The following is a 26,568-nucleotide window of genomic DNA, read 5'->3' on the forward strand; positions in this document are numbered from 1 at the left end:
GAGATGCATCTGTGGAGAAGGGAGTCCCCCAGCCTGTAGGTGTGGTGCTGGTTCTTTCTCCCCAGGTGCAGCACCTTGCACTTGTCAGTGTTGAATCCCATCCTATTCTCATTCACCCACCCCTGTAATCTGTCTAGGTCTGATTGCAGCCTATTCCTCCCTTCTAGTGTGCCCACATCCCCCCACATCTTAGCATCATCAGCAAATTTGAAAAGGTGCTTTTTACCCCCTCATCCAAGTCACTGATGAAGATGCTGAACAGTGCAGGCCCGAGGACCGAGCCCTGGGGGACTCCACTGCCCACATCCCTCCAGGTTGAAAATGACCCATCCACTACCACCCGCTGGGTGCGGCCCTCCAGCCAGCTGGCGACCCATTTGACTGTGTGGGTGTCGACACCACAGTCCCCCAGTTTCTTAATGAGGACGGGGTGAAAGACAGTGTCGAAGGCCTTCTGAAAGCCCAGAAAGACTACGCCCACTGCTACCCCTGCCTCTAAGGATTTGGTGACCTGGTCGTAGAAGGCCACCAGGATGGTCTGGCCTCTAATGAGCCCGTGTTGGTTGCCCCTGAGCATAATCTCCCCTGCTGGCCCCTCGTGAACATGCGCCAGGATAATTCTCTCAAACAGCTTCCCCAGGATCGAGGTAAGACTAACTGGCCTATAGTTTCCCGGGTCCTCCTTCCTCAGTTTTTTGAAGATGGGAACCACATTGGCCCTCTTCCAGTCCTCTGGCACCACACCAGAGCACCACGAGTGCTCATATAGCTGTGCCAGGGGTCCCGCAGCGACCTCCGCTAATTATCTCAGCACTTGGGGGTGGAGATCGTCTGGACCAGCTGATTTGAATACATCCAGTCCCTCCAGACGTTCCCTGACTAGATCCTCCCTGACCCATGGCCTGGGTGCACCTCCCCTGGGGCCTGAGGGGAGCCCGGTGAGGGGGCTGATCCGGTCCCTGCTCAGGAAAATGGAGGCAAAGAAGTTGTTAAATAGGTTAGGTTTGTCATCTGGTGTTAGGACCAAATTTCACAGTGTGTGTTGCAGGGGCCCCACATTACCCGGTAACTTCTTTTTGCCCCCTATGTATTTAAAAAAGGACTTCTTGTTGTCCTTGATCTGGGAAGCTAGTCCCAGTCCCATCTCCACCTTGGCCTTCCTGACCACCCCCCTGCAGCCCCGAGTAACTGCAGTCTAGTCCTCCCTGGGGATGGCCCCTCCCTGCCATTGGGTGTACATCTCCCTTTTAGCTAGGAGATATTCCCGGATGCTTTTGCTGAGCCATGGGGGCTTGTGTGCTCTCCTGCTCCCTTTGATCCATGTTGGGATTATCCCCCTTTGGGCTTGGAGGATTGTCCCCTTAAGGAGCAACCACTCTTCTTGGACACCTGGCTTCCCTCCTCTCTGGGACTTCAGTGCCTCTCCGGCTGTTCTCCTTAGCTCACTGAAGTCTGCCCTCCTGAAATCTAGGGCTGCTGCCTTGCTGCAGACCTTTGCCACCTTGCGCTGGACGATGAATCCCAGCAGGCAATGACTGCTGTCGCCCAGGTGGTCAAGTACGTGCAGCCCCCTCACCACCAGGTCGTCGCCTGTGGCCAGCACCAGGTCCAACAAAGCATCTCCCCGGTGGGGCTGTGCACCTCCTGGGTTAGATGGAGGTCCTGCATTTGGGCTAGGGACCTACGTGAGTGGACCTGGCTGACTGCTCTTCCCAGCAGATGTCTGGAAAGTTCAGGTCCCCCATGATGACCTTGTACTTTGACCTAACTACCTCCATGAGCTGACTTAAGAATTCCTGGTCTAGCTCTTCCCTATGGTTGGGTGGTCTGTAGTAGACCCCCACTGTTAAGTCTCTTTCTCCTCAACTGCCTTGTATCCTAACCCAGAGCACTTCTGTGTACCCCTCCTCTGACTCTGTGCTACCTGACGAGGATGTGTATTCCTCCTTAATGTAGAGTGCCACACCCCCACCTTTCCTCCCTGTCCTGTCCCTCCTGTACAGCCCATAGCCCTTGATATTCACCCCTCAGTTGTGCGCTGGGTCCCACCACATTTCAGTGAGCCCCACTATGTCTGGGTTGGTGTCAGCTAGCAGGAGGGTGAGTTCCTCCTGCTTGTTCCCCGTACTATGAGTGTTTGTGTAGAGGCATTTGAGGCCTCCTGTGGATGTGTGCACTTGGTTGGTAATCAAAAAGGTTTTTTGAAACAAGTCTTTGTTGCTTTCTATTTTGTAGTATATGCCAACCTATGTATGTGCAAGGCTACAGAAGCTGAGAGACAGCTTGCATGTGCTGCAGAGAGGAAAAGAGAAACTACAGAAGCAGAGGTCAGTAAACGGCACTAAAAAGCAGCACCCCCACACCCCTTTTCCCTTGGGGTGGCTGGCCTGGTGAAGGCAAGATGAACTTCTATCTCCTCTCATCTCAAAAATCACTTTTATAGCCCAAAGTTTTCAGTGGCAGCACAGGGGGAAGATGAGTTCACCAACAAAAAATATGTTCTGAAGAGCCATGCTATGAAGACGTCCTTTTTCTTCCCAGCATGTGTTACTGAGGGAATGAGTATGGCACTCTGGCAGTAACCCAGCTCTGCAGATGTTATGGGGTGTCAGCTACAGAGCCTGCAGAACAGAGCCATTTGGTGGTGTCATAACGGGTATGAGAAGTACATGAAAGGATGGAGTGGAGCTGAACACAAGAGTGTGAATGTCAACAGCAGGCTCGAAGAGCGCACCCGGCACCCAGCACGCTGTAGAGACAATTACGTCAACAGACATCACTTCATTCCCAACCTAGAGACTGTCTGCTCAACCACATCAATAATCCATCCTTGTCAGCACCGTGTTTCAGTTTCCCCAGACGTTTTATCATCACTGTTCCCTCTTCATTGGCTTGTCCCTCAACTCGTCAAATGTGTCAATGTTACAACTTGCTAGAAAAAACGTAGGCGAGGGAATCGAGCATTGCTGATCCATGGAGCCCAGAACCTGTATGACTATAAAACAGGAGCAGATTCTGGTCCCAGCGAACTCAGCCACGGTACAGCAGTCTGCTGTCTGTCCCCCTCTTTCATATGGTCTCTGCTCCTGCAGCGCACACAATTTTTTACAACCCACAGCTTTTTTCAAAACAGTCCCCAACCCTGTAACAGAATTGGACAGAAAAATGAGTTGATCATTTTCATTTGAAACTGCTGCATACTCAGCAAATGCATCTCTCTCTGAAGAAATGCAAATTGCTTACCACTGATGAACAGCTTCATAGGCAGAGCTGCACATGAAAAATATAATTCCCCCTGTAGGGAAAGAGCTTCTGGGTAAGAAATAACTCTTGATATTCAGAATGGAGAAAATGTTGGGAATTTAAGTAGAAAGACTAAAAGAAAAATAAAAAAAAAAATAGTCCCACCATTCAATTGCATTCCATTTTTAATAATGCATATTTACCAATATGCTATCAGCTTGGCAAATATTCAGGACGGCGAAGAACTCAACTTTCATTTTGCTACTTGGCAGATTTAAAAAACAATTAAATTATGTACAAAACAGATGCACAATATGCCTGCTTGAAACTTAAGATTTAAAAAAAAAATTATTTATAAGGATAGGGGCATGAAAATTTAATTTAATGTTCACCTTAGGTAATTTTGTGTCTTATTGTTCACAGCAATTACCATAAATCTACATATCAATAAGCAAGAACAGATGTCAGTTGTTACAAGTGCTTGCCAATCAGGCCTGTTAAAAAGTGACAGATGGATGGTTATAGAACATTCTCATAAGGCCTATTAGCACACTCGCAGGAAATTTTTGTAGTGCTGCGCAGTCACAGATGCAGTTCTGTGAGAACACGGGTAAATGTGAGAGCACACGATTTACATTTTACAGTTTCTTGTGCTGCCTCCAATGCAAACTTTTATACAATAAGGCAATTTGCTGCATTTTAGTCCCTGTCACTTCCCTCCTGTGATAACTGTACATATAAGGATCGCAAGGTGTTTGTACAGGATATAATAGAACCACAGACCGTTTCCAAAGACTTTTTTCAAGTTGGCTTTGTGTTTTAGATGTAAAGAGTTTAATAAAAGACATTGGACTATGATAAAAGGAACACTTGGAGATCTATTCTGGACAAATCCTACTGGAGTCCTGGCTTCGACAACAGTAGTTGTTCTTGAACCTGAGCGGCCTTCAAGAGTATGGTTTTTTTTCAGATATGGAGCACTTGGTAACAACTGAGTCCATATTAGGTATCTAAAGTTTTGTCACCCCAAAATCAACCAGATATAAGGCCTTATTCTCTTTAACTTAAATCCTGGTTGGAGTTTAAAAACAAAACAAACAAGCCAAAGGCAGCAAGAGAAACTCATTGGATGAAAGAGAACTTTTACTTGCTTACGTCACTTCCAATTCAAAAATAAGTAATCTGTTAACACTGATGCTGTTGACCAGTCTGTATTGTTGTTGGTGGCAGTAGTGGTTTGTTCAGTTTATTTTTTTAAAGCTAAATATCACTTTTGAGGAACTACATTTGGGATGGGTGACAGGTTCAGAAAGTGCTCTTGAAAGTACCATTTCTTAAGCACCATTAAAGATGGGTAGAATAGGAAACCCAGCTCTTTAGCTTTGCCAGATCACATACATTTTACATCCCTCTTAGGAGAACCTTATTCTCTTATTTATACAGTATCTAAACACTTAACTCAGACCCAGCAAAGCATGTGAAGTCTATGCTTAACTTTAAAACACCTGCTTAATCCATCCCTATTTACCAGTCAGGGGCAGATGCAGGGGGTGTAGCAGGGTGGTTGCACCCCTCTTCCAGTGCTACCAGTCCTGGCACTGGTCACTCCTGTCCCACTCCAGCTGTGAGCTGCAGGGAGCAGCTATATGGGGTGCCAGGGGCCAGTGTCAGCTGCAGACTTGTTTCCTCTTTTTGCACCTGCTCCCTGCCACTCCTGTTCAGGTCCCTGCGCTGACTGAGAGCAGACACTTAAAGGCACTTCTTTCAATGCTATCTTCCGGGCAAGCAGGGGATGCTAAGGGGAGAAGACGGGAGCAGGCAGCATAGGAAGGAGGAACCTGTGTGCTGCCATTGCTGTCTCCAGCTGAGCCCAACATCCTGCACAGCCACTCCCCACACCTCCTGGCTGAAGTGGGGCAGGAGTGGTTCTGGGGCTCCCCCCAAAACCCAGATCACGTAGCAGCGTGGGGCAGCAGTGTGATGGTAGGGGGTTAGGGTCCCTCCCCACTTGGTGCCTGGTTCCCTGCCTGGCACCCTGTTATGAGCCTGAGGGCTCCAGCTGTGCTTTGCCCTCATCCCTCCTATGGTCTGAGGAGCAGCATGCCGTGCTGCACCACCCTTTACTAGCAAATCCTAGGTCTGCCCATGCAAAGAATATAAAAACACGCTTAAATTCCAGTGACTTTAGTACCTTCCCTTTGGTCTTAAGAGGGTTGGTTTCTGCTATGCACTTAAGCATTTTTTTAAAATAAGAATGACAACGACACAATGGGTCATTCAGGACTTTCCACTGTGTTTTTACCGGCCCTTACGCAGTTGCAAAAAACGGTAAAGGAAATAAGAAGATCCTTATTTCTTCCTAGCTCTTTTGGAGTCAGTATAAGGCCCAGGAAGAATTACAGCCTCTGTGCTCAGTCTCCACTTACCCAAGAGCCCCGCTTGTGTTTTCTTGCAATGAAGACTAAACCCAAACAAAGCAGCCATGCTCAGGATAGCCTGTTTTCTTCACATTGTGTTTGTGGCCCTGTTGCTAGTAGAAGTTGCGTGGGCATCTTGAACGAGACCAGGCCATTTCCCCTCCAAGTTGAGCTCTCTAAAAATCCTTCATTAGACCTCTGTGATAAAATTTTGAGGAAGCCACAGATTGCCAAGGTTTGATGCACTGGTCTCTTCAACAGAAAGACAGCTCGTTGCTTTCAGTCATTTGGGATAGGCCAGCATTTACAAATGCCGACTGTAAGAGGCAGCCCTCTCTGTGGGACTACTGCTGGACCCACCAGCTTGAGGACAACGACTGTTGTTATAGCGATGCTAGGGCACAACACCCAGCAGGAGAAGACCTCTCAATGTGGCTCCATAGGAAAAGAGCTGCCAAAGAATTACAGGAGCTAAAGGACCATACAGACAATGCAAAAGCACAGGGCCTCTATGCAGATGGTCCTGGCTTTCAGCCAGTCCCCCCAAGATCCTCTGAGCCAATGAAACAATTAGGGGAAAAACATTCAGAAAAACAGGACTTCATGCAGTCTCTCTCACCCATCTGCTCCCACATATTCTGCAGCAGGAGGAGATCTGGCCTGGGGAGCAGCGGAGGAGAGCACTGGATTGAATAAAAAATCAGAACCAGCCAGAAGCTCAATTCGTTTCAAGCCTCTCTTGGGGTTCAGTTTCAAGGGCTTAGCAAAACACATATTCAGAAACAGAAGAAAGCCCCAGCTGTACAGAGTTTATTGATCTGAAACCCAAAGCAAAGAAATACAAATGTATAGATCCCTGGATGCATCAGTTCAAACCAGGTTTTTAATTTCAAATCATGCACCTGATTTAGTAGAGCCCTTTTTGTTTCTATTCCTGTACAGATTGAACATTACAGCCTAATGTTAAATAGAAAAAGAATTGGCTTTAAATTGCTAATTATACTGCAGTATTCTTTAGTAGGGAAAAAAAAGAGAGGGGAACATAAAACATAGATGACTCAAGTATTTATGTGCATATGTAAGAACAATTAAGCGGCGCTTCTTCAGTGTTATTGCACTGAAGAAACAGCAAAGGCAATGTTGCCAGTTCTCACAATTGTATTGTGAGTCTTGTTAGATCAAGTGTTCTTTTTAAGACATCGTTCCTCTAGTTAAAGCGGCTTCGTGAAAAATCTCGGCATTCAATTGAAAAAACCCTCGGCTCTCATACTGGTGGAGAAAAACCTGAAGCTGTGATCCAAGAGCACCCCAAAAGTTCAGAAACCTGAGAAGTAAATTTAAAAGAACTTAAAAAGAACTTGTTTCTTGTGAAATCTCTTTGCTTTTAAGGCAATATTGTGATCTGCTTAAATTTGCCTAACTAGAGACTAGCAATACTGTAAGAGGTAATAGTTTATGTAATACAATCTATCAAAGGATGCTACAAGTTACTAAAGCACTTCAACATGTTAGAAATTGTTCAAAGCACTCACTTTTGAGGTTGAAATCTTCTGTGCTCAGCCTCTGTATGTAAGTAAGGTTTTGAGCAAAAGCCCTTTAATTCCGTTTTTTTCCCCTTAGGATTAAAAGCAACAACAACAACAACAATGCGCTATTTCCCCATGTAAAAATAATTCTAAGCATGATTTTCCAGCCATCACAATAAAAACCAATATACAAGCTGGCAAGAGCAGTGGCTTTGCTTTGTTTGCCAAGAAAAGTAGTTTAGGAGGGATATAATCACCTGAGAACCCCAGGCAAGAAATTTCTTCACATCTACAGGAAATGCGTGGTGTGGTGTGTGCTACCAGCTCCCACCCAGGCTCAGTACAGGTATTTGTTCCAGCCCTCAGCTATGGACCCTGACTTTTTATCACAAGCAGTGGTGACCAAGACTCTGGTGGCCCTTGGTTTTGGCTCATATGGTGGCTTAACGCAACGGATAGGTCAAGCCATTCAAGCACCTGCTTAACGAGTAAACTGCAACAGACCCATTCACTTCTACAGCATAGGGTTGTGTTCCTAGACTAGGGTGGCCAAATGATGGCATGTGTGCCACAAGCACCATGGGCAGCTCCTGGTGGCATGAGAGCCCCCAGGTAAAGGGAGGCAGGGACTGGAGTGCTATGTGGAGCAGAACGGGGACAGGATGCTGCTGAGAGAAGATGCCACTGCCGAGAGCCAGCTTAACCTTGGTCCTATAGCCACTGCCAAAATCAGGGCTTTGGATCATTGCTTGTCATACAAAACTGCAGCAGTTGTGGGGTCTAACTTGGCTTTTGGAGGTGACACCTGCTCTTGGAGCAGTGCCCTGCCCCTGCTTTGCCCCACACAGTCACAGCCAGGGGCCGGAGTTCCCCAGCCTCCGTTTTGGTGCCACAGGGTGCAAACTCTACCAGGTTCACCCCGGGGGGGTGGGGGGCGGGGAAGGCTAGTGGGGGGAGAGATGGGGATGACGTGGGAAGGTGGCTAACTTGAAGCACACCTGCCAAAACAGTTGGCTGCTACTATCCTGGACACAGTATGCATGTGTGCGGAGATTCTGCCAACATCACTCCGGCAGAGCGGAACCTAACTCCTCCTGTTAAATTCAGTGTCAAAAAGGCTAACACAGATGGGACGCTACATGAACGTTTCTTGGGTCAGAGGTCTTACAAGCTCCGATAGCGGGATCTAGAGGTGACTTTGCCAATTATCCTTTGACTTTCTTCCTTTCAGAAAAATTAGACTTCTAATGTAAATATGCAAGCCACATGCAGCTGACAATTATTCGAGATGCATTTTTATCAGATGCATAGCTATGACTCAAATGTATACTTAAAAATATTAAAAAAAAAAAAAAAAAATTCTAGCTCTTGTGCTACTTAGCCCAACAAAATTCACTAAAATTCGATTCTACAGATTCTATTCCACCTTTGGAGCACAGAGGTGATTATCTTTGGTAATCTGAAGTCAGGGCAGGGTAGCACCTTAGAAACTAACTGGTTGGCTTATATGAAAGCTCTCTGAATCTCTAAAGGCGCCACCCTGTCTTGCCTTCTACCTATGAAGTACTTACATGGGCTCAATAGGATTGTATTCCACTCTGCTTGAGTCCCTGAAAAACAGTTCATGCCAAAAGTGGGTGGATCATCTTCCTCACGGGGTGCACCTATACATGCAATTAATGTGGAGCAATAAACTCAGGCATAGTTTGTCCCATTCAACTACTCCCAGGCCCAGAGTCTGCACATGTCCCCAGGACTGCTGGCTGGCAGCAGGCTCGGGGCCAGTCCCAGGAAAAATCAGGGCTGGCTGGGGCACAAGAGTACTAAAGTACAGAGCTGTGCGGCAGGCAGCCCTTGCACTTCTGCACCCTGGATCACTGTCTACACACACGTTTCACTGCACGTCATTACTCCACCATAGGATAGTACTGACCCTGCCAGTACTGTCCTACAGTGGAGTTAATTAATTTACTGCACTCAAATACCCGTGTACATGTAAACAGTGATGCTCTACTGAGGAGCTAATTAGCCACCTCCACAGTAAAGTGCATGCGTAGACATACCCACTGGGGTTTTTTTTGGCTTCTTAAGGGTAACATGATGTAAGAGTAGTGAGGTAATGGCTTTTCAGGGTGCAGTAAAGTTACATTTAGGCACCTAAGTCCACTCAGACACCTAACAAAACCTGACCTGTATTTTCCATTCCTCTTTCTCTTGCAAAACTTTAATATATTGCTCTTTTATAAAAGCATACCACTGGATGCATAGTGCAGCTTGGTTAATGCTGGCCGGTGAAACTTGAAGGTTGGGAATAATTTATGACTTTCAAGGCCACGAACTTCGAGTCTTAATGATGCAATAGTATCAAGTCCTTTGCCCTTTCATGTAGAATTATTGTGGCTTGGACAGAAATTTTACATCACTAATTTGACCTTGGACATTAAGTGTAAGAGCCATAGATTTTGGGGGAAGAAAAGGTAAATGCAGAAAAAACATTAAGTGATGATAATATGAATGCAAAGCAAGGAAACTGCCTTGTTAATGTTCTCCAGGACAAACATGCAATATGTGAATTATTATCCAAAATATGGGAACATTAACAATTTGGCCATTAGGTGAGGAGGTATATTAGCCTAGTACAAAATGACATACCACTAAGAGCACAACAGACGACTTCCTTAGAACCAGTCTCAGGACCAAATGAGCCACTATGCATAATTCACATATTGGACTGAGGGCACATACTAGAATTACTTGAGAGAAATCCCTAATTTGAGCCCAAGCAAAGGAAAAAGGGAAAAGTACATCTGCAGTAACAGTGAACAAAAGACAACAGAAACCTTCTGTGCAAGTAATGCAATGGAACTATACAGAAAAAAAATTCACTGTTTTTTTCTTCAGGTTCTCAATTTTGTCGTTCTGTAGAGTTAACCAAATACGAAACCCTAAACACAACCCATGAGCTCAAAGCCAGCTCCAAAAAAATGCCAATTGAGAAAATGTTACTGAATGACTCTGCTCTGTTTATCATATTAAGATATATTTTTTGATGGAAAAATGCTAGATTGTAAGTGTAACATGATAGAAACAGCAAGCACCGCCAGCAGGTGTGAGAAAGAGAGAATAATTCAGGGATATTGTCATCTATAGGCCAATTTATATTGTCAGACGGCAGGTTCACATTAGTTTCTGATGCCACTGCAATAATGGCATAATGTAACAATTGAGCAGAGGACAGCTATGGGGTATAGCTCCATCCTGCAGTATATCTATACTTGTTAAAAGTATTTCAAGATTCATTCTACGTGAAGCCAGAAGAAGCTAAAGACTAGGATTAAAGGAGGAACAGATAGAAAGAAAATCATATTCACGAAGACTTCTGAATATTTTTGTGATGATGAAGCAAGCACAGCACAACCTTTCATTGATTCAGTGGGTTCCTGATTAACATAAACTAATGTACCAATTTGGGGGTTTTTTTTGGCTTAAAAAAAAAAAAAAATCAAACAAAGAAAAAAAGCTTTTTAACAGTTTCTCCCGGCAGGCGAATTGTGCATCTGTACTTGGATTTACTGCACATGCTGCCTTCTTTAGCAACATGTTAAGTTAGGGTATCAGCATGGTAGGTCACACAGTGGGGGCGACCTTTTACTAATCACTACACATCAGTTACTACTGGCACAGAGCTCATTACTAAGAAACCCTCCAACTAGCTGGCTTTCAAATACACTTACACTTTGATTTTCCTTTTTCTTGCTTTCTTTTTTCTCCCCTAGACCAAAGATTGTAGTTTTACATAAAAGCTTCTGTTGTGTAATTTTGTCAACTAGGGTTCTGAAGTCAAAAAGGCACCCAGTTAATTTGCTGCGATTATAAAAAAGAGACTGCAAACTTGCATCAAGGGTAGGTCTGTAATCTTGGGTTTCATTAAAAAGGTCAGAACATTTTTATTTGCCACCTATTATTAAAATGTTTGAGGGCTGCCATGAATTTGATTTTCCGGATAGAGAAATCTTGCTGAAAATTAAAATGTAATCCTACTGTTGCTTTATTGCTCCTTTTAGTAGACTAGGATACAGCTGCAGGGACTAAGAGCTCTCCTGCAATTTACAATTGGTTACTCGGGACAAATGGCAGGTGACTAATGCAAGACAAACTGTTTTCTCCATCGAGGAACAGTTGGCTTAATTTCAGGTTCTGAAAGATGGAGAAAGTATTTCTATTGAGTGTGAACCATGAGCTGTCTGCTGCCAATGCATGCAGCACATTTTACAAAGAGCAACCGGGGAAAAAAAAACCCAACCTCAACAACATGTGATCATTAGGGATGCAGAATGTAAAAGCCCTAGGAAAATGAAACATAATGGGCTAAAACAAAATGGTTTTTAACTCACCGGCCATTTGCTGAATGCCGCTGAAGGCACCCAAATTACTGGAGGAGGTTGCTTGCTGCAGAAGCTGCAAATTAATAATAATAATAATAACAACAACAACAATACCAACAACAATAGTAATAGCAACAATAATGACAATGACAACAATAATGGCATCAAAGTGACAAGTTAAGGTTAAAGCAACGTTAGCTACCAAATACATTTGCAGTACACATAGTTTCCTTTACATTCATGTAGGCTCTTTTTTCTGCATATTGTCGGAAAGAACATCCCCAGAGTCAATGCTGTAAATCCATATTAATGTCTAATCTCTATTAAGAAACACAGAGACACTGGGGAAACTCAATAACATTGCTGCTTTAAAACAATTAATCAATTTACTCTTTTTAACAACCAGGTGTTAAATCTATTTAAACCAACATAGCGTGACTAATTATAACCCTCTGTAGTCTGGTAGTTACCATAACTCATCTCTGTCAATCATGGTCCATTCCTTCCTAAACCCTTTAATTCAGTTTTTCCCCCCCTTTCTCATCCTTAGCTAGGATAAATCAAGTACACAGATATTCATTAGTTCAGAGGCAGGTGCTAAGCTTATGTAAACCATCAAGACCAACAGTATTCATTTAGTATACTGTTTTTAAACTTCCGGCTAAATGAATACGTATGCAGACATAAAACTATACACTCTTTTCTTTTACACCCTCCATACATTTATACGTGCACACAATATGTACGTACACATGGGTTCCTATGTGTACATGAGCTTTAAGCATACTAAACATCTATGAACTTCCCAGTTGTCAGTATGCTACATAGTAAGACCGGTCACAAACTCCACAGCAAAAGAAAAGGCTGAGAGCCCCCAGCACTTAAAACCATACAGAAATTTCTGAGCGCAGTACAGGACTTAAGACATAGCTGGCTGTTCAGATTTCTCCATCAGAGGGCAGTCGTACCAAAGTAGCTAACTCATTTGTGCCTCCTAGCTTGGAAAGGGTCAAAGAAAACGTCATTTCAAAACGTGAGAAACTAATTGCTACCCCAAATCAAATCAACCTTCTTTAAAGCAATACGTACCCCACACAATTAATAATTACAAAAGAACATTCAATGTATAGCATTTAACTCTGAAAGTGGTAGCTATTTTCAAATCTGTTAAAAGATTAACTCAAACTGGGGCAGGGCATGAAATGATAAGTCAGAGCAGAAATAAACCGAGACGTTGTGGGTTCAGAAGGCTATTCATGAATAAGTTTGTCAAGTGCCTACTTGTGTTCTGTAAGGTACCAATTTTATTTTGAAATAAAAAAGAAGGAATGTTTAATGTATTCTAGCTATAAAAAAGCAGAATTTAATGTGCTAAAATATAATGGAAGTCTAGGGGAACAATGGATGCTGCATTTCCCAGTGTAAGTCGAATTTCAAACTTCACACTGCACGGCATAAAAATATCTTGGAACTTTCATTCTAATTTGTTGTTGCTGTTGGAAGATTTTTTTTTACATAGCGTTGTAAATTTACAGCTACTTTACACAGTGAGACATATTCTCTGCCCTGGAGGACTTAACGTTATAATGTGAGTTTAATGACTACGCGTTTCAACTATCTTAAACCAAACACATTTCACAAACTTACAGCTAGATACTGTGGTGTGAGTCCTCCAAGGCCTGTGAGGTTCCCCCAGGTGGCAGTGTTGAGCTGTTGCATCTGTTGTGCCAACTGTTGTTGTAAACGTCTCTGCTCCTTATCCTTTTGGGTATCGGCAAACTTCACCACTATTGGCGAAGAGCAGCCCTGTGATTGGACAGATTGGGAAACAAAGACATTACGTCACACACATTGACACACTTCTCGAGCATATTTTTAGCTCTTTGAATCCATTTTGAAGTGATCGGACATTATATCTTGAACCCTTCTTATTTTTGTGTGTGTCAGACAGCAAAGATTAAGATTTCAACTTCTTTGGAAACGTGACAGTTGAAAAATTATTCGTTTCTCATCTCTTTTTATAAAACCCTTTCCCCCAGACTGTCTTGTACCTTTAACTATCTAATACCCCCAGAGACACCAGACCTTATCAATGCTCTTTAATTAAGCTTCACGGTTCACATGCCTAAAAAAATGGACTTGTCTTTCTGTTTTCTGTCTGTTTCCAAGTAATAGCCAAAGACATCAAGAGGATGTAAACAGTGACACGTGATTGAAAACAGATCTAATTCACTGTTTTTAGATGGAAACCTCTTAAGATGTTTTAATTTAAAGGACAAGGTAGAAATGTAGCAGTTCCACTTTAATTCTGGAAAATTAATTGGAAGATTTTAAGATGTGTTGAAGCCATCCATCTCTCTCAGGGATTTATACTGCATTGCTACTACGGCTGTGCCTGTATCCCGTACAAGTGAAATCCCCCATGTGCTCTCGGGCTCATTTTTCTTCTAACCCACAATGCGAGCACCATTAGAAGAGTAAAGGACCACTTGGAGCCAATGAACATAGCAGGAATTTAGCCTCAGCTCACAATGTATAATGGGGGTCTATACTTAACCTAACTCTTTCAATGGCTGCTCTAAAACCCTGTGAGCTTCTTCAGAAAAGTTCTCCATTCTCCATTTCTACAAAGAGTAGCTGTATACTTTTTCTCTGAAGATCCTCACAATAGGACAATAAGAACATTCACAACCAAGAGATAAAATGATGAAATAAGCTATAGCTATTTCATGGCAGGAAGACCTCCCATCAATACCATGCCTTCAGAATTACCATTTTAGAAAATGATCACTTGAGATTTATTATTCCACCCCCAGTCACTTGCCTGTATATTTCATTGTAAAAATGTCTTTCAATTTTTCAGAGACTAAAACGGGAGATATACCACTCTAGCAATTGAATAAAGATTATGGAGGAGTTAGCTTGGTACACAATTACCTCTCTTCAGTGATTTTTTTTATACCATTAAAACAAGCTCTTTTTTGGGGGGAAAATATGGAGGTATTTTTCCAGCATAGTTAATAAAAAAAGGACAGAGCAGATTATATTTTTTCATTGGAGGGATTGGGCTAAATGCAATGTTGGGTTACAAAACAGACATGAGACTCAAGTCTATTTCAAAGGGAATAGAAGTGAATTTGAAAAGGAAGAATATTATATGGCTGTTCTAGTACTCAGTTCAGCCACTCTGAACTCATCGCAACAGCTGACATTATATCTGTAAATGTTTAAATGTCAGTAAATTGCATAAAAAACCAATACCTCTGCAATTTAGGAATACATCGTTCATTTTTTTCATTGTCCACTCTATATTTCATCACTTCATCATTATCAAAAGAGCAAACACACTGAAGATCGAAATGACAAGTAGAAACGTGTAATGTTACATGTAGAAACATATGAGAAAAAGCTTGCTGTCGTTGCGTCACGTTTATTTTGTGATAGCTAAGTCCTGTTTCCTACTAACACAGCATGTGACTTGTTTGTGTTTAAATATAGAAATGAAGTAGAAAAGCAGAAAATTGAACAAATGATTACTGCTTTAAAAATGAGTTGCCTGAACCTGAATAGACAGTCAAATACAAAGAGCAACAGGAAAATTCATTATTTTTATGACACACTTGTTCTTCTGAACATTAGCACTCGCATCTTTTTGAGCTCTTAGCTCAGTTTGAAAATACATGTTAGGCAATGATGTGTGCCAAAGAACCCCAAAAAAATGAAATTGGAAAAAATAACTCGAGTCATTCAATTGAAACTTGATTACATAATATATAATCTTCTGTTTTAAAAGTCTTTTTTTTTTTTGCATTAAACATGAAATCAGAGTGCCCAGGGACATTATTGTTCTGGCTGAGGGTCCAGATTTAATATTAGCTATCAAGAGTCAGCCCTTTGCCATAATAACACTGACATTAATAACTCAGATGCAAGGAATGCTTCTGAACGGTGACTTAACTGCCTTCCCTCTTTCTTTCTACCTGGACAGGGCATGCCCTCTGCATGAGCGGGGTTGGGGGATTTCCTACCTTCGTATTCTATGGCTGTCTTCTTTCTCCACCCAATTTAATGTCATTATCGCCCCTTCACAACAGGAAGTGCTTCCAGGGCACCTTTACTTCTGCTGGCCAGGTGGTATGTGCAGACTCCTTTGATACCATAAAACACTGTGCAGGAAGGGATACACTCCCCCAAAGTAGCAAGTACATCGGCTGCGCTGTAGACCTGAGCCCAACTGGCACGAAGGTTAAGTTTCGAGATCCAGCCTATTCTGAACCATCATACTAGTTGGGAGATGCTGTTTGTATCCTATGTAAGGCACAGATTCCCCAGCCTTTCAGGCTGCTGATTAGTACTTTGCTCAGAAAGTTATGCCCATAGGGCCAGTGTGAAACCCTTACTCGCTGGAGCTAGTGGATTCCCTGTTGGATATGGTGCTATTCAACATGAGCAGTATGTCAAAACGCAGCTTTGTTTGAAGGAAGGTACTATACACAGCATAAGAATGGGAGAATCTGACCTTTAGGTATTATTTTTAAAAATCCTCTGGAGGTGAGGGTGATTCAGCTGAAACTCATTACTCTAGACCAAAAATATATGAGAACACATGGAAAAATATACATAAGAACACAGCATTGTTAAAACTACTTTCCTTTTTCTTGGAGCAAAATGTAGCAAACATATACTTGGACCCAACTCACTGGGCAGTGTGTGGCCAACAAATTTAAACCAGCATTATGTCAGGGAACAACAATGGCACTTTTAAATCCATATATACAGTCAGATTGCATAGTAAAATATATTGTGCAATGTCAGCTTCCTAAGTACAGCTTTCTCTGTGGCACATTCTCAGCTAAGATTGCATATTCAGGGCCTAAAAAAATGCATTGCACTGAAAAGAAAAAATATCAATTATAAAATAATCTTAACCAAAGTTAAATGTGATGTTTGGAAAGACAATCACTTTGCAATGCCAATATCATTACTTGTAGAATACAGAAAACAGTTAGTGACACTAGCATGCAATTTTTTTTTCTCTCTCTCTCTTTTCCTTTTTGCTCATTACACAAAGCGGCTCAACGACATGACGCAATAATGATTGTTTAGTGCCCAGCATGCTTTGGGAGACTACAGCATTGCAAAGAAAAATTACTCAAGAAAAAACTGAAAGGTCCTTGTTGGAAAAGAGAAAAAAAAAAAAGAAAAAGAAACAAGTGCACATAACATCAATGCCACCTCCGAGAAAATCATCAATACACAGATACAGTATACATAATACAGTATAACATGCACTCTCAAATGATATACTAGAAGATCCAGAATAAGTAAAGGCTTAGTACTCTTGCGAGGTTGTTTTGTGCAAAATTCTGAAAGACCATGACAAAAATCACAGACTAAAAATGTTGAGGCCACCAGATAAGCTGGGGCATCTTGTAACCACCCCAGTGAACTAAACTGATGATGCAGCGTGATTCTTCTTTGTCAAGTAAATTTAAAGGTTTGGGTTCTCATCATTAAAAGTCTGATGCCAGGGAGGCAGTTTTTAGAGGAATTAAAGATCGCTGCTTGTACAGAGTCCTGCCGTGGTAATGTATTGCAGCAAGCCCAACTCTTCACTATTCTCCAGCATAATTAGCATTTTTATTGGCTACATGAAGTAGGAGAAATTATATTAACTTAAAAAGAGATTCCATATGCAAAAAACCACATGCACTAGTAATTCAGTATGGCCAGGTTAAATCTCTCTTGAGTCTTCTCCCAGAGCAGTGCAAATCAAAATGTCTTAAAATTCGTATAAAAATAAAGCATTTCTTTTTTGTTTTTATAACTTAGAATTTAGTCGCCAAACACTTTTTAGGAAGGACTGAAGAGTGTTTTTTGAACTGCTAAAGAGAGACTATTTTCTTTTCTCCTGGAAGCCATTGGAAGCACTGTGCAAGTAACACTTGGGTACAACACAGAGATCTTTTTTTTTTTTTTTTTCTCCTTGCGTTTTCAGATCATTAAGAAAAAAATCGTGTCGCCGAGAGCGGCCCAGTGAGTTTCTTCATATTTAAATCTGTGATTGTCATGTGTCCGATCTTCTCCAGGAGAGCATGGCTTTACCATTCGCAATCATTTGCACAAAGAAAACAAAGAAAGGGCAGATGATACAGTACTGTACCTCCATAGTCTGAGACTGATGCATGGCTTTGATTGCATTCTGTGCCATTGCCCTTGTAGAAAATGTGACAAACGCACAGCCTGTGGGAACAAGGGGACAGGGAGCAGGAAAGACAAAAAACAACAAGACAAAAGGGTTGGACGCTTGTTAAACCAACACAGTCTACGAGAACGGCCACAAGACGACACTGTTCTCAGTAGTACATAAAAATAAACAACTTCTCTAGTTTATTTATTGACAGTGCTGACTTGCTAATCTGACCACTGATGAGAGGGAAAAAAATAGGTAGTAACCGAGGAGAAAGGATTTTTGTTTTGTTTTGTTTTGCTTTGTTTTTAGCCACAGGGTTGGAAATGAGTAGGACTTTTTGCGTGTGTCAAGTTTGGATTGTATACTGTCAGTTCATTCCAGACCATGCATTAGTCATTACTCGCTCTTTCTTCTCCTTTTTAATTGTCGATTTAAAAGAAATAGCTGGGGCTCCTAGCAAAACAGGACAGAATTTAAAGACCTTGTAATGATGCGGTACATTTTTCTGGACATGGCAAGAACAGCTATACAATTAAGAATAGGGAAATGTGTGCAATATGTTTTGAAATTAAGTATCCAAGAACCCAGAGGGAAATTCAATAATAAAGGTATAACTTAAATGTTTTAAAAAATTATTTTATTTCAAATGATCTTCATGATTTTTAGCTTTGAAAGTTCTGGGTGCACGTGATGTAAGAAAACTGTGCCCAAATCTAAGGATGAGAGAGCTGTGTGTGCAAGCAATTGAGAAACCATTCCCCCCACCCCACCCCTTCTTTTAAACAGTGCCTGGGCTGTTTTTTCCCCCCTCGTCTTGACTGCTGCTCACACCAATACTGGGCACTGCATAGGTCAACCTGAGTATTTCATGGCTCACTGCCCTTTCAACTAATAAAAACACTGCCTTCTAAAATTTACATTTGATTCTTCATGCACCCCTGGGCATCTTAAAGAAAAAGACTGTGAAATTAATGCAGATTCAGGCTGATTTTGTAATAATACCATGGCACACTAAAAGCTTAGCTAAAGCAACACAGACTTATTTCACTTGTGATCTCTAATGACTTTAAAAGTGCATTGATTTTCAACTCCCTTAGCTTTGCACAGTTTGAACTTAGGTTTCAGAGAATAATTTAGTGTTCCACTCAATTTCCTCAAAACATTATTATTATTACTACTTAAAAGATTTCCAAATGAAGCAAATCTAAGCACTGAGAGGCTGAAGCATATTGTCATTTTAAACCTAATGCATGAAAGCTACGTTCTGGCATCAAAAATACAATATCTTTGCCCCTGTGGCCAATGGGCAAAATAAACCATTTTGCAATCCAACAAGCAACAGCTTGTTTGGTTTATGTAAATCAATTTGTGAGGCATAAAACATCTTTTTTTTTCTTTTGCTCCATGTGTACCTGGTAAGATTATCAAGTCAAGACTGTATTAACATTTTAATCAAACAACAGTAAAAGAAACAATGCCTGATCATTACCCAAAAGCACTACATCTAATCATGAAAATAAAGTCAATGCATTTTTTGCATCATGCGGTAATTTTTTTTCCCTCTTAAATATTAAAGCCCTTGATACAAGGGAGCCTAATCTATTTGACATCATTGATAGATCAGTGTTGTAAAATTTAAAGTCAAAATTCTTTATGCAGACTTTTACAATGGTATGCTATTTCATATATATTTTTTGCAGATAACAGAACAATGGATAATGTTTTACTGTTTAGGCATACTACATATGTTGCTACTATTGTTATCCAGAAACAATTTGTTGTCAAAGCAAATAATTTAACAAACAGCTTTCTATACGGCATTCTAGACAAAATGTGTAGTAGAAGGGTAAATAAACTACAGTACCTCTGCTAGATTCCATATTGATGCTGTGCACTAAAATTAAAGAGGCCCAAATTTACCATCAGTCTCAAAGTAATCTCTCTTAAAAACATCACTCTTATTAATATTAACAGAGGAGATAGCACTATTTCTTATCTTGGGACTTCAATAGGGGAAGAGCACGAACTAATAGAGATATAGTAAAGAAAAGAAAAAAAAAACCACATATAGAGCCCTGAATAATATTGCTTTTAAGGGTTAAAGAACCATTTCATTCACTTCCTTTACTCTTATTATCCAGGGGCATGTACCATAGTGACAATTACCAAATGGAGGTTAAGCATGCATAAGAAGCATGTAAGATGTCAACAAGAATCAATAAGACACAGTTTATGCATTTATCACAATTTCTACGCAGCAGTACTGCTGTAAGTAACTTACTGAGAGATGTTGCAATTAGCAGGTCTCAAAAGCAACGTGAAGCAGCCAGACAATAAAGCTATGTTCCTAGCCACATTATGCAGGCTCTTTCCCTCCTCCTCTCAAGCTCTTGCCATTTCTCAACCACAAAGCATAGTTGTTGGGGCTTTCTCCGTCCAATCTCGTGGTCAAGCCTCGCCTCTCTTCACCCCCGACCCAAATTCATTTGAATAGCCTTTAATTGCTTAGTTCTGGAGTGAAAAGATTTTTAGACTAGTCCCGTGTAAAGTGCCATATACTGAGCTACTAGCAGAAAGGAAACTCATTGTCTATAAAACAGGAACAGATGATGAATGAATTGGAGCTCTTTGAATGTTGAGCGTTTTTAAAACGGAAAATTCTATGCAGAGGACCAGAGGCTAGGTTAGGTGTATAAATTACCCACCACTCACAGCCAATTTCCTTACTGCTAACCATTGGCCACTTGTGCACGTGAATACCTAATTTGCACAAACAGCTGTGGGAACTGTAGGTACCCAGGAATCATTTGAAACTCTGACTTTTAAAGTGATATCAGGAAGCTTCTGAGATAGCAGCACACTAAGAAAAATAAGCAAGTTCAGCACGGTTCCTGAGCTGTGTTTCAGGGTAAAACGTAAGCAGCCTGACTCGTTCTGGAGTGATCTACTTTTAGAGCTGTCCGACTATGACATGTTGGGTATGGAGCAAAGAAACACTGGTGAACCCGATCTGGCCCAGAGACACTGCAACATCCCTCCGGCTCTTGCTAGAACAGTAAGACTTGGGTATTTTGAGTAAAGCAGAGGGGAACACCTTCCTTTTACACAGTGTATAATCAATCCGGAGAACCTGTGACAACAGGCAGTCATTTGGGATCCATACAGATAGCTTTTTGACCATTAATAATATCTGTAACTGGGCACGTTAAAGTAAGATTAATCAGATCTCATGCTTCAGGGTGTAAGGTGTAGACAACAAGGATGCCTATGCCCTCTCAGCTCATCATATAAGATAGTGTATGCTTCTCTAAGATAAAGGGCACATTTCCTCTGAAGCAGCAGCTATTGGACGTTGCCAAAGGCACCACATTGACCCTCATTAACCAAGTGTCTGATCTGCCATGGTCAGTGCCATGCTCCTTAGCTTGCTGCCTCAGCAATTCTCTTTCTAGGCAAGAGCTATAGAAGAACTCAGTCTGGGGGAAAATATAGGAAGGATATGAAGACAACCGCTTTGTAGCGAAGACAGCGTGGAAATTACTTCCCTTAAATCACCAGATATCTAAAAACAAAAATCAATTTGTGAATATGACCAACCCGTAATTCACCTTGCAATTATTTATCAGCTCTACTTTCAAAATGTCATGGAACACTAATAGAAATGAAAAGGGGTGAATTTCACTTATTTCTCTACGGCTGCCTTCTAACCTGATAGAACAGATAAATGATTGACTGGGGAAAGGTTTCTCAAAGTAATTTCCTCCTACAGACAGAATCTGAGGAAGGCACGTAGCCCTGCCACAAAGCAGATTTTGGAACACATCTATTACACTTGTCATGTCAATTGAAAGGATATCTAAACTTCGATGTTTTGTCTTTTCTCCAAATTGCAAGAGAATTTGAAAGAACTCGTGAATCCATTATAAATGCCTCTCCTACAAAGCACCTCCCCGAAAACCAGGAACTGCTTTGTCAGGGTGGAAATTTCATGTTGTGCCTGTGCTGGCCTAATTTGCTTCCACTGAAGTCAAGCTTTCCGTCACTGGCCACATTGGACCCGCCCATTCCAGCAATACTAGTGAAGTACAGCCAAAGAATATCTGCATGGCACTAATACAACTCACGAATTGTATACCAGGCAGCATGCCTTCAAACATGGCTGCAGAGGTTTGGGAATCTGGTTTCATATTTGGCACATAAAACAAACCAGCCTGTCTTCAGAGGCTAGGGACAGACATTCAAAAAGCTGGAGCCTGAATTGATTCAACCTTTGCAGGTTAGCCTAACTTGCCTAGGTTGAACCGATTTGAAACAGAACAGACGTGCAAGTACATGTCTGCACTTGCTCAGTCCAGGAGCCAGGGGTGCTAGAGCAGGGAAGCTGTGCTGTGGGGGCATGGCTGGAGAGAGGTTTAATTTTCCCCTTGCTGTCCCACTGGCAGGGACCCGAGCGGGGTCTGCCAGGTGTTCCCCCCTTGCTGCGGCCACAACGGGGCACCATGGCCCCTGAGGCAGAGGGGGGCATGGGGGCAGGTTAGTCTCCCCTCTACCCCACTGCCAGCCAGGTCTGCCCACTGCTGCCACTGCACTTGCTCCTTGCAGGGGAATAAGCCCCCTGCTGTACCCTCCGCCGCATGCCAGAGGGAAGGGAAATAACCCCTGTCCCTGCCCTGCTAAGGGGCCCTTTGGGCCAGCATCTGGCCATGCCCACACCCAGCCACTGCAGCAGGAGGAGGCAGGACTGTTGGTGGGGGCAGCATAATGTTGGGGGGGGGTGGACCCCAACGAGAAGTGGGCAGAGTTGCGGTGGGCTGTGCAGGGCAGCCTCAAGGTCCAGGGCCTGCAGTAGCTTTCCTTGCTATACAGCGTGGCCCCCCACTGGGAAGAGGCTCATGCTTGGCAAAACTGCCCCCTTCCTGTTCCAGCGGCCAGGTGGAGGCACGGCCAGATGTTATTGCCTAGACTGATCTGGCTTGTGGACGGGCTTTGCTGCGTCCCCAGTAGGTCCCTCGGTCCTGCCTGGCTGAGGCGCCCCCCACGGGCAGACAGCTGGGCCGGGTCTGCTCCGCAGTGGGACTGCCTTTCTAGGCAGCCGGGCCACAGCAGCTCCTTTGCTGCTGCCACTGGCCCAAGCCCCACAGTACAGGCAGGGACCAGCGTGCAGAGTCCTGACCCCATGCACCCTGTGCTGGCTCCACGCTTGCCTGCCCAGGCTTAGCAGTGGCAGTACGGTAGAGTAACTGCTGCTCAGCGTGGGGGAAAAAGTGGGAAGCTGCTGCGGGCTCCAGTGGTGGAAGTGGCAGCATTGGGGGGCAGGCTCCAGACCCTGGTGCTGCCACACGCAGCCTGCTGCAGTTCTGCCTGCCCTACAGCGGGGCCCCCCGCTGGGAAGGGGCTTGCACTCCCTGACATCATCATAGGGGCTGCTGTCCCCACCCAGGGCCCTGTCCCTCCCACTGCATTTTTTTTTCTTAATGGGGCAATAAACATGGAGATAGGGGTGATAAACACTGTTATCAGTCTCCCCGCTCTTTCCCCACCCCCCCCGGCTTGCTTGCCTGTCAGGTTGCTGCAGACAGTATACAGAAGCAGGGAGGGACAGTGAAAAACTCTGTATCATCAACAGATGCATGCGCTGCATGCTCCCCCCACACTTGCCTCAGAGTGCTAGCCCAGGGCTGCAGACTGGCAACACCCCCTCCCCTTGAGCAGCAAGCAGGGAAAAGCCTATGATGGTCCAGACAGGGTGGGGGTTTACACCTCTCCCTAATCAGAGCCTCCTGCCGGGGCCTGGCCGAGCCCCCCTCATCTCAGCACTGGGAGGGAAATCAGGGCTGCTCTAGCGCCCCCCAGCTTCTAGCCTGAGCCACTGCAGGCATGTGCCTTAATTTCATCAGGCCAGAGAGACTGTCTGTATGGCTGGAAACCGATTCATCCTAGCCAGGTTAGACTAACCTGCAAAGGTTGAATCAATTCAGGCTCAGGCTTTTTGAATGTCTCACCCTAGCCTGAATGTCTGTTCTGTTACAGGTTTCAACCAGTTTCTGATCACTTAAACTGTTTTATGTGTAATGTCTGTCTAGCCAGCGATGCTGAGAAGCTACAGCTCCTGGCTGAGGCAATGGCAGCTGCAAGCATTTCAGACTTCTAAAAATCCAGCCATTTTTACCTAGGTAGCTAAATATGGAATTTGGTCCCTAATGTTGAGAATGGAAGCTTAAAATAAATCTGGCCTCAAAGGACTTGAACATCAAATAAAAGATGTATCTGAACTTCAAATAAATAAACATAGGATTAGAGATTTTTAAAGGTAATTGTGGTTTAAGTACACACACACACACACACACACACACACACACACACACACACACACACACACACACAATTAGCTTTAAAATTCTACTATTTCAGGACATAAGAAATAACAAGGATGATTTTTTTATTTGCATATTTAATTTATATAAAATATATTCTCACCCTGTCTTCCATGTTCTGAAATTGTTAATTTTTCTAAAGCTAATTTCACACATGCATGTGTGCACAGACCCACACACTTTTAAATACAAAAACAAGAATTTCAGGACGTAGAATGAATGAGGATGAGCTTTTTATTTGTGTGTTTTATTTATTATAAATATAATACATATAAATATAAATAAATTTACATGTATTATATTTATAATAAATACAATATACACATAAGAGCTCGTCCTTTCTTTTTCTATATTCTGATATTGTCAATATTTTAAATACAAATTATATATATATATAAAATCAGCTTTAAAAAGAAAACAAATTTCAAGACACTGAAAAGCTCAGTGTCACTCTTTTATGTCATCTCAGCCACTGAGATGCTCAGTTCTCATTAAAAATATAGGTTTGAAAATAGCCTCTGGCAAAACAAATCATAGTCTAGTGCTTGTTTTTGTTTTTGTAGAATCATAAGGTAGAAGAGGACTTCAAGGACTCCAGATGTCTATCCAGCTTCTCTTTGCAAAACTCCAATTGAAAAGTTTCAATTCTACAACTTTCATTTGCAGTTTGCTCTACTGTCCTACGGTTACACTTAGGAAGGTCTTTCTGAGAGTTAATCTACTTCCAATTTGCTACTCATTTCTTCATTTCCTGCCCCAAATCTGATTACAAATACTGTATAACACTCTTTTCTTAAACCAGTGATTCTCAACCAGGGGATTGCAGCACTCTGGGATGCTGTTAGATCCTTTTAAGGATGGCACAGCATACCCCACATTTGGGCATATAACCACAAAAACATGATTCACAAAATAAACCCACAGATTTCTAATAGAAATTTATAATCTCAAAAGCATTCTGATCTGTTGTAGCCTCTCAATTCCTTGCAACAGAGGAATTGCTCTATTAGTTTTGATGGTGCTTTGAGTCTAACAAGGGGCTCCCTGAGCCTAAGAGGGTTGAGAACCACTGTCCTTAACTATAGTGATACAACTACTCTAAAAATCAGCTGCCACATTTTCTCCTAAACGTGTCTGCCCGTCATTGATGATTGAAGTGATCCTACTTCATGGGGTTTGCACCAATGTGCACCTGCAAAGTATTTTAGGGTCTTTTAGGATGGCTGTACCAAATTGCAAACTACCAATAAAAGATTAGAGAAGTTTGGAATGGGGACAGAAAATAAAAGGTACTGTTCATATCAATTATTTCAAGTTGACTTTACAGTGGAGTTTTCCTTTCCTAAAGACTCCTTTGTGCAGCTAGTAGTTAGGTTAATTAAAAATAATACTTGACTGAGTGGTATAGCGTAATCTGTACATGGGGACAAAGTGATCAGGCAACCTTTCACCTTAACAGATGACCCAAAAAATCCCCAGGTGAAAAGAGAACACTTCTGCTACATATTGACAAGGAAATGGCAAATGGGACAGACCCTTACTGGTCCCTTGAGACTGAAGTTCCTATTTATGGGTGTCTTTACACATGCTCTGAAGGTGGGGACTCTTTAGAGTGGCTCTCAGGAGCTGCTCTAAATAAAGTGCCTGCAGTGTCTTGTGTATTCAGAGTTCCAGAGCTTCAAAACGGTGGCGCAGGTGCTTTAACCAAAGCTCATCCAGTGAGCTTTAGTTAAAGTGCCCCTGCCACCATTTTGAAGTGCAGGGACACTGAATACACAAGACACCAAGGCTACTGGAGCGTGCCAATTAGGAGTCTCAATTATTTGAGACTGCTTTGATGAATTGTAATTACAGTGCATCGGAGCAGGTGTCCTGCACATCTACAGGCAGACCCTCCTACCCCACAACATGATTTAGTAAGTCTGAGAATGAGAGAAGAGTTTTGGTGAAAGATGCTGGACAGACCACTCTGGAGACTAAAGCCATTTCCATTTGTCCATATCAGACACATAGCAAGATGTGTGTTTTCCACACCACCCTACCAACATACTTTAACTTAGGCCTTCATTGATTTTCCACATCTATAGATTAGATGAGAGATGTTATTTCTTAAGACCACTGTGATGGAAAAGAAAAATATCTATGGGAGAACGTCCTCTGAAAACCATGGTCCTTTAAGTTGTCTCATATCAGACTCCCAAAGTCACTAGTGACTGGAAAATGCTGACTTCAGAATTCAAAATATACAAAACTAAAATACCCAAACATCCCCTTTCTAATGTCTTAGCATTGTTGTGGCCATCAGGAAGGCCAAGGCAGAGATGGAACTGGGACTAGCTTCCTGGATCAAGGACAACAAGAAGTCCTTTTTTAAATACATAGGGGGCAAAAAGAAGGTTCCGGGTAACGTGGGGCCCCTGCAAGACATGC

General features: G+C 42.5%; 1 protein-coding gene across 18 annotated transcripts in view; it reads right to left on the reverse strand.

Annotated features, from left to right (window-relative positions):
- CELF2 (CUGBP, Elav-like family member 2) overlaps positions 1-26,568 on the reverse strand; it is a 777,369-nt gene that overhangs the window by 45,785 nt on the left and 705,016 nt on the right. For 9 of the 18 annotated variants that reach the window (XM_019543718.1, XM_019543733.1, XM_019543721.1 and 6 more), the window contains 5 exons: positions 19,629-19,658; positions 17,735-17,814; positions 13,219-13,377; positions 11,581-11,644; positions 8,758-8,796 (listed from right to left, as the gene is read on the reverse strand). In XM_019543718.1, coding sequence (XP_019399263.1) covers positions 8,758-8,796; positions 11,581-11,644; positions 13,219-13,377; positions 17,735-17,814; positions 19,629-19,658 — 372 coding nt within the window. The remainder of the gene's footprint in view (positions 1-8,757; positions 8,797-11,580; positions 11,645-13,218; positions 13,378-17,734; positions 17,815-19,628; positions 19,659-26,568) is intronic. The other 9 variants (XM_019543727.1, XM_019543728.1, XM_019543729.1 and 6 more) reach the window with 3 other exon arrangements.

Source organism: Crocodylus porosus, unplaced genomic scaffold, assembly GCF_001723895.1.
Source record: "Crocodylus porosus isolate Cpor-Errol unplaced genomic scaffold, CroPor_comp1, whole genome shotgun sequence".
NCBI lineage: Eukaryota > Metazoa > Chordata > Crocodylia > Crocodylidae > Crocodylus > Crocodylus porosus.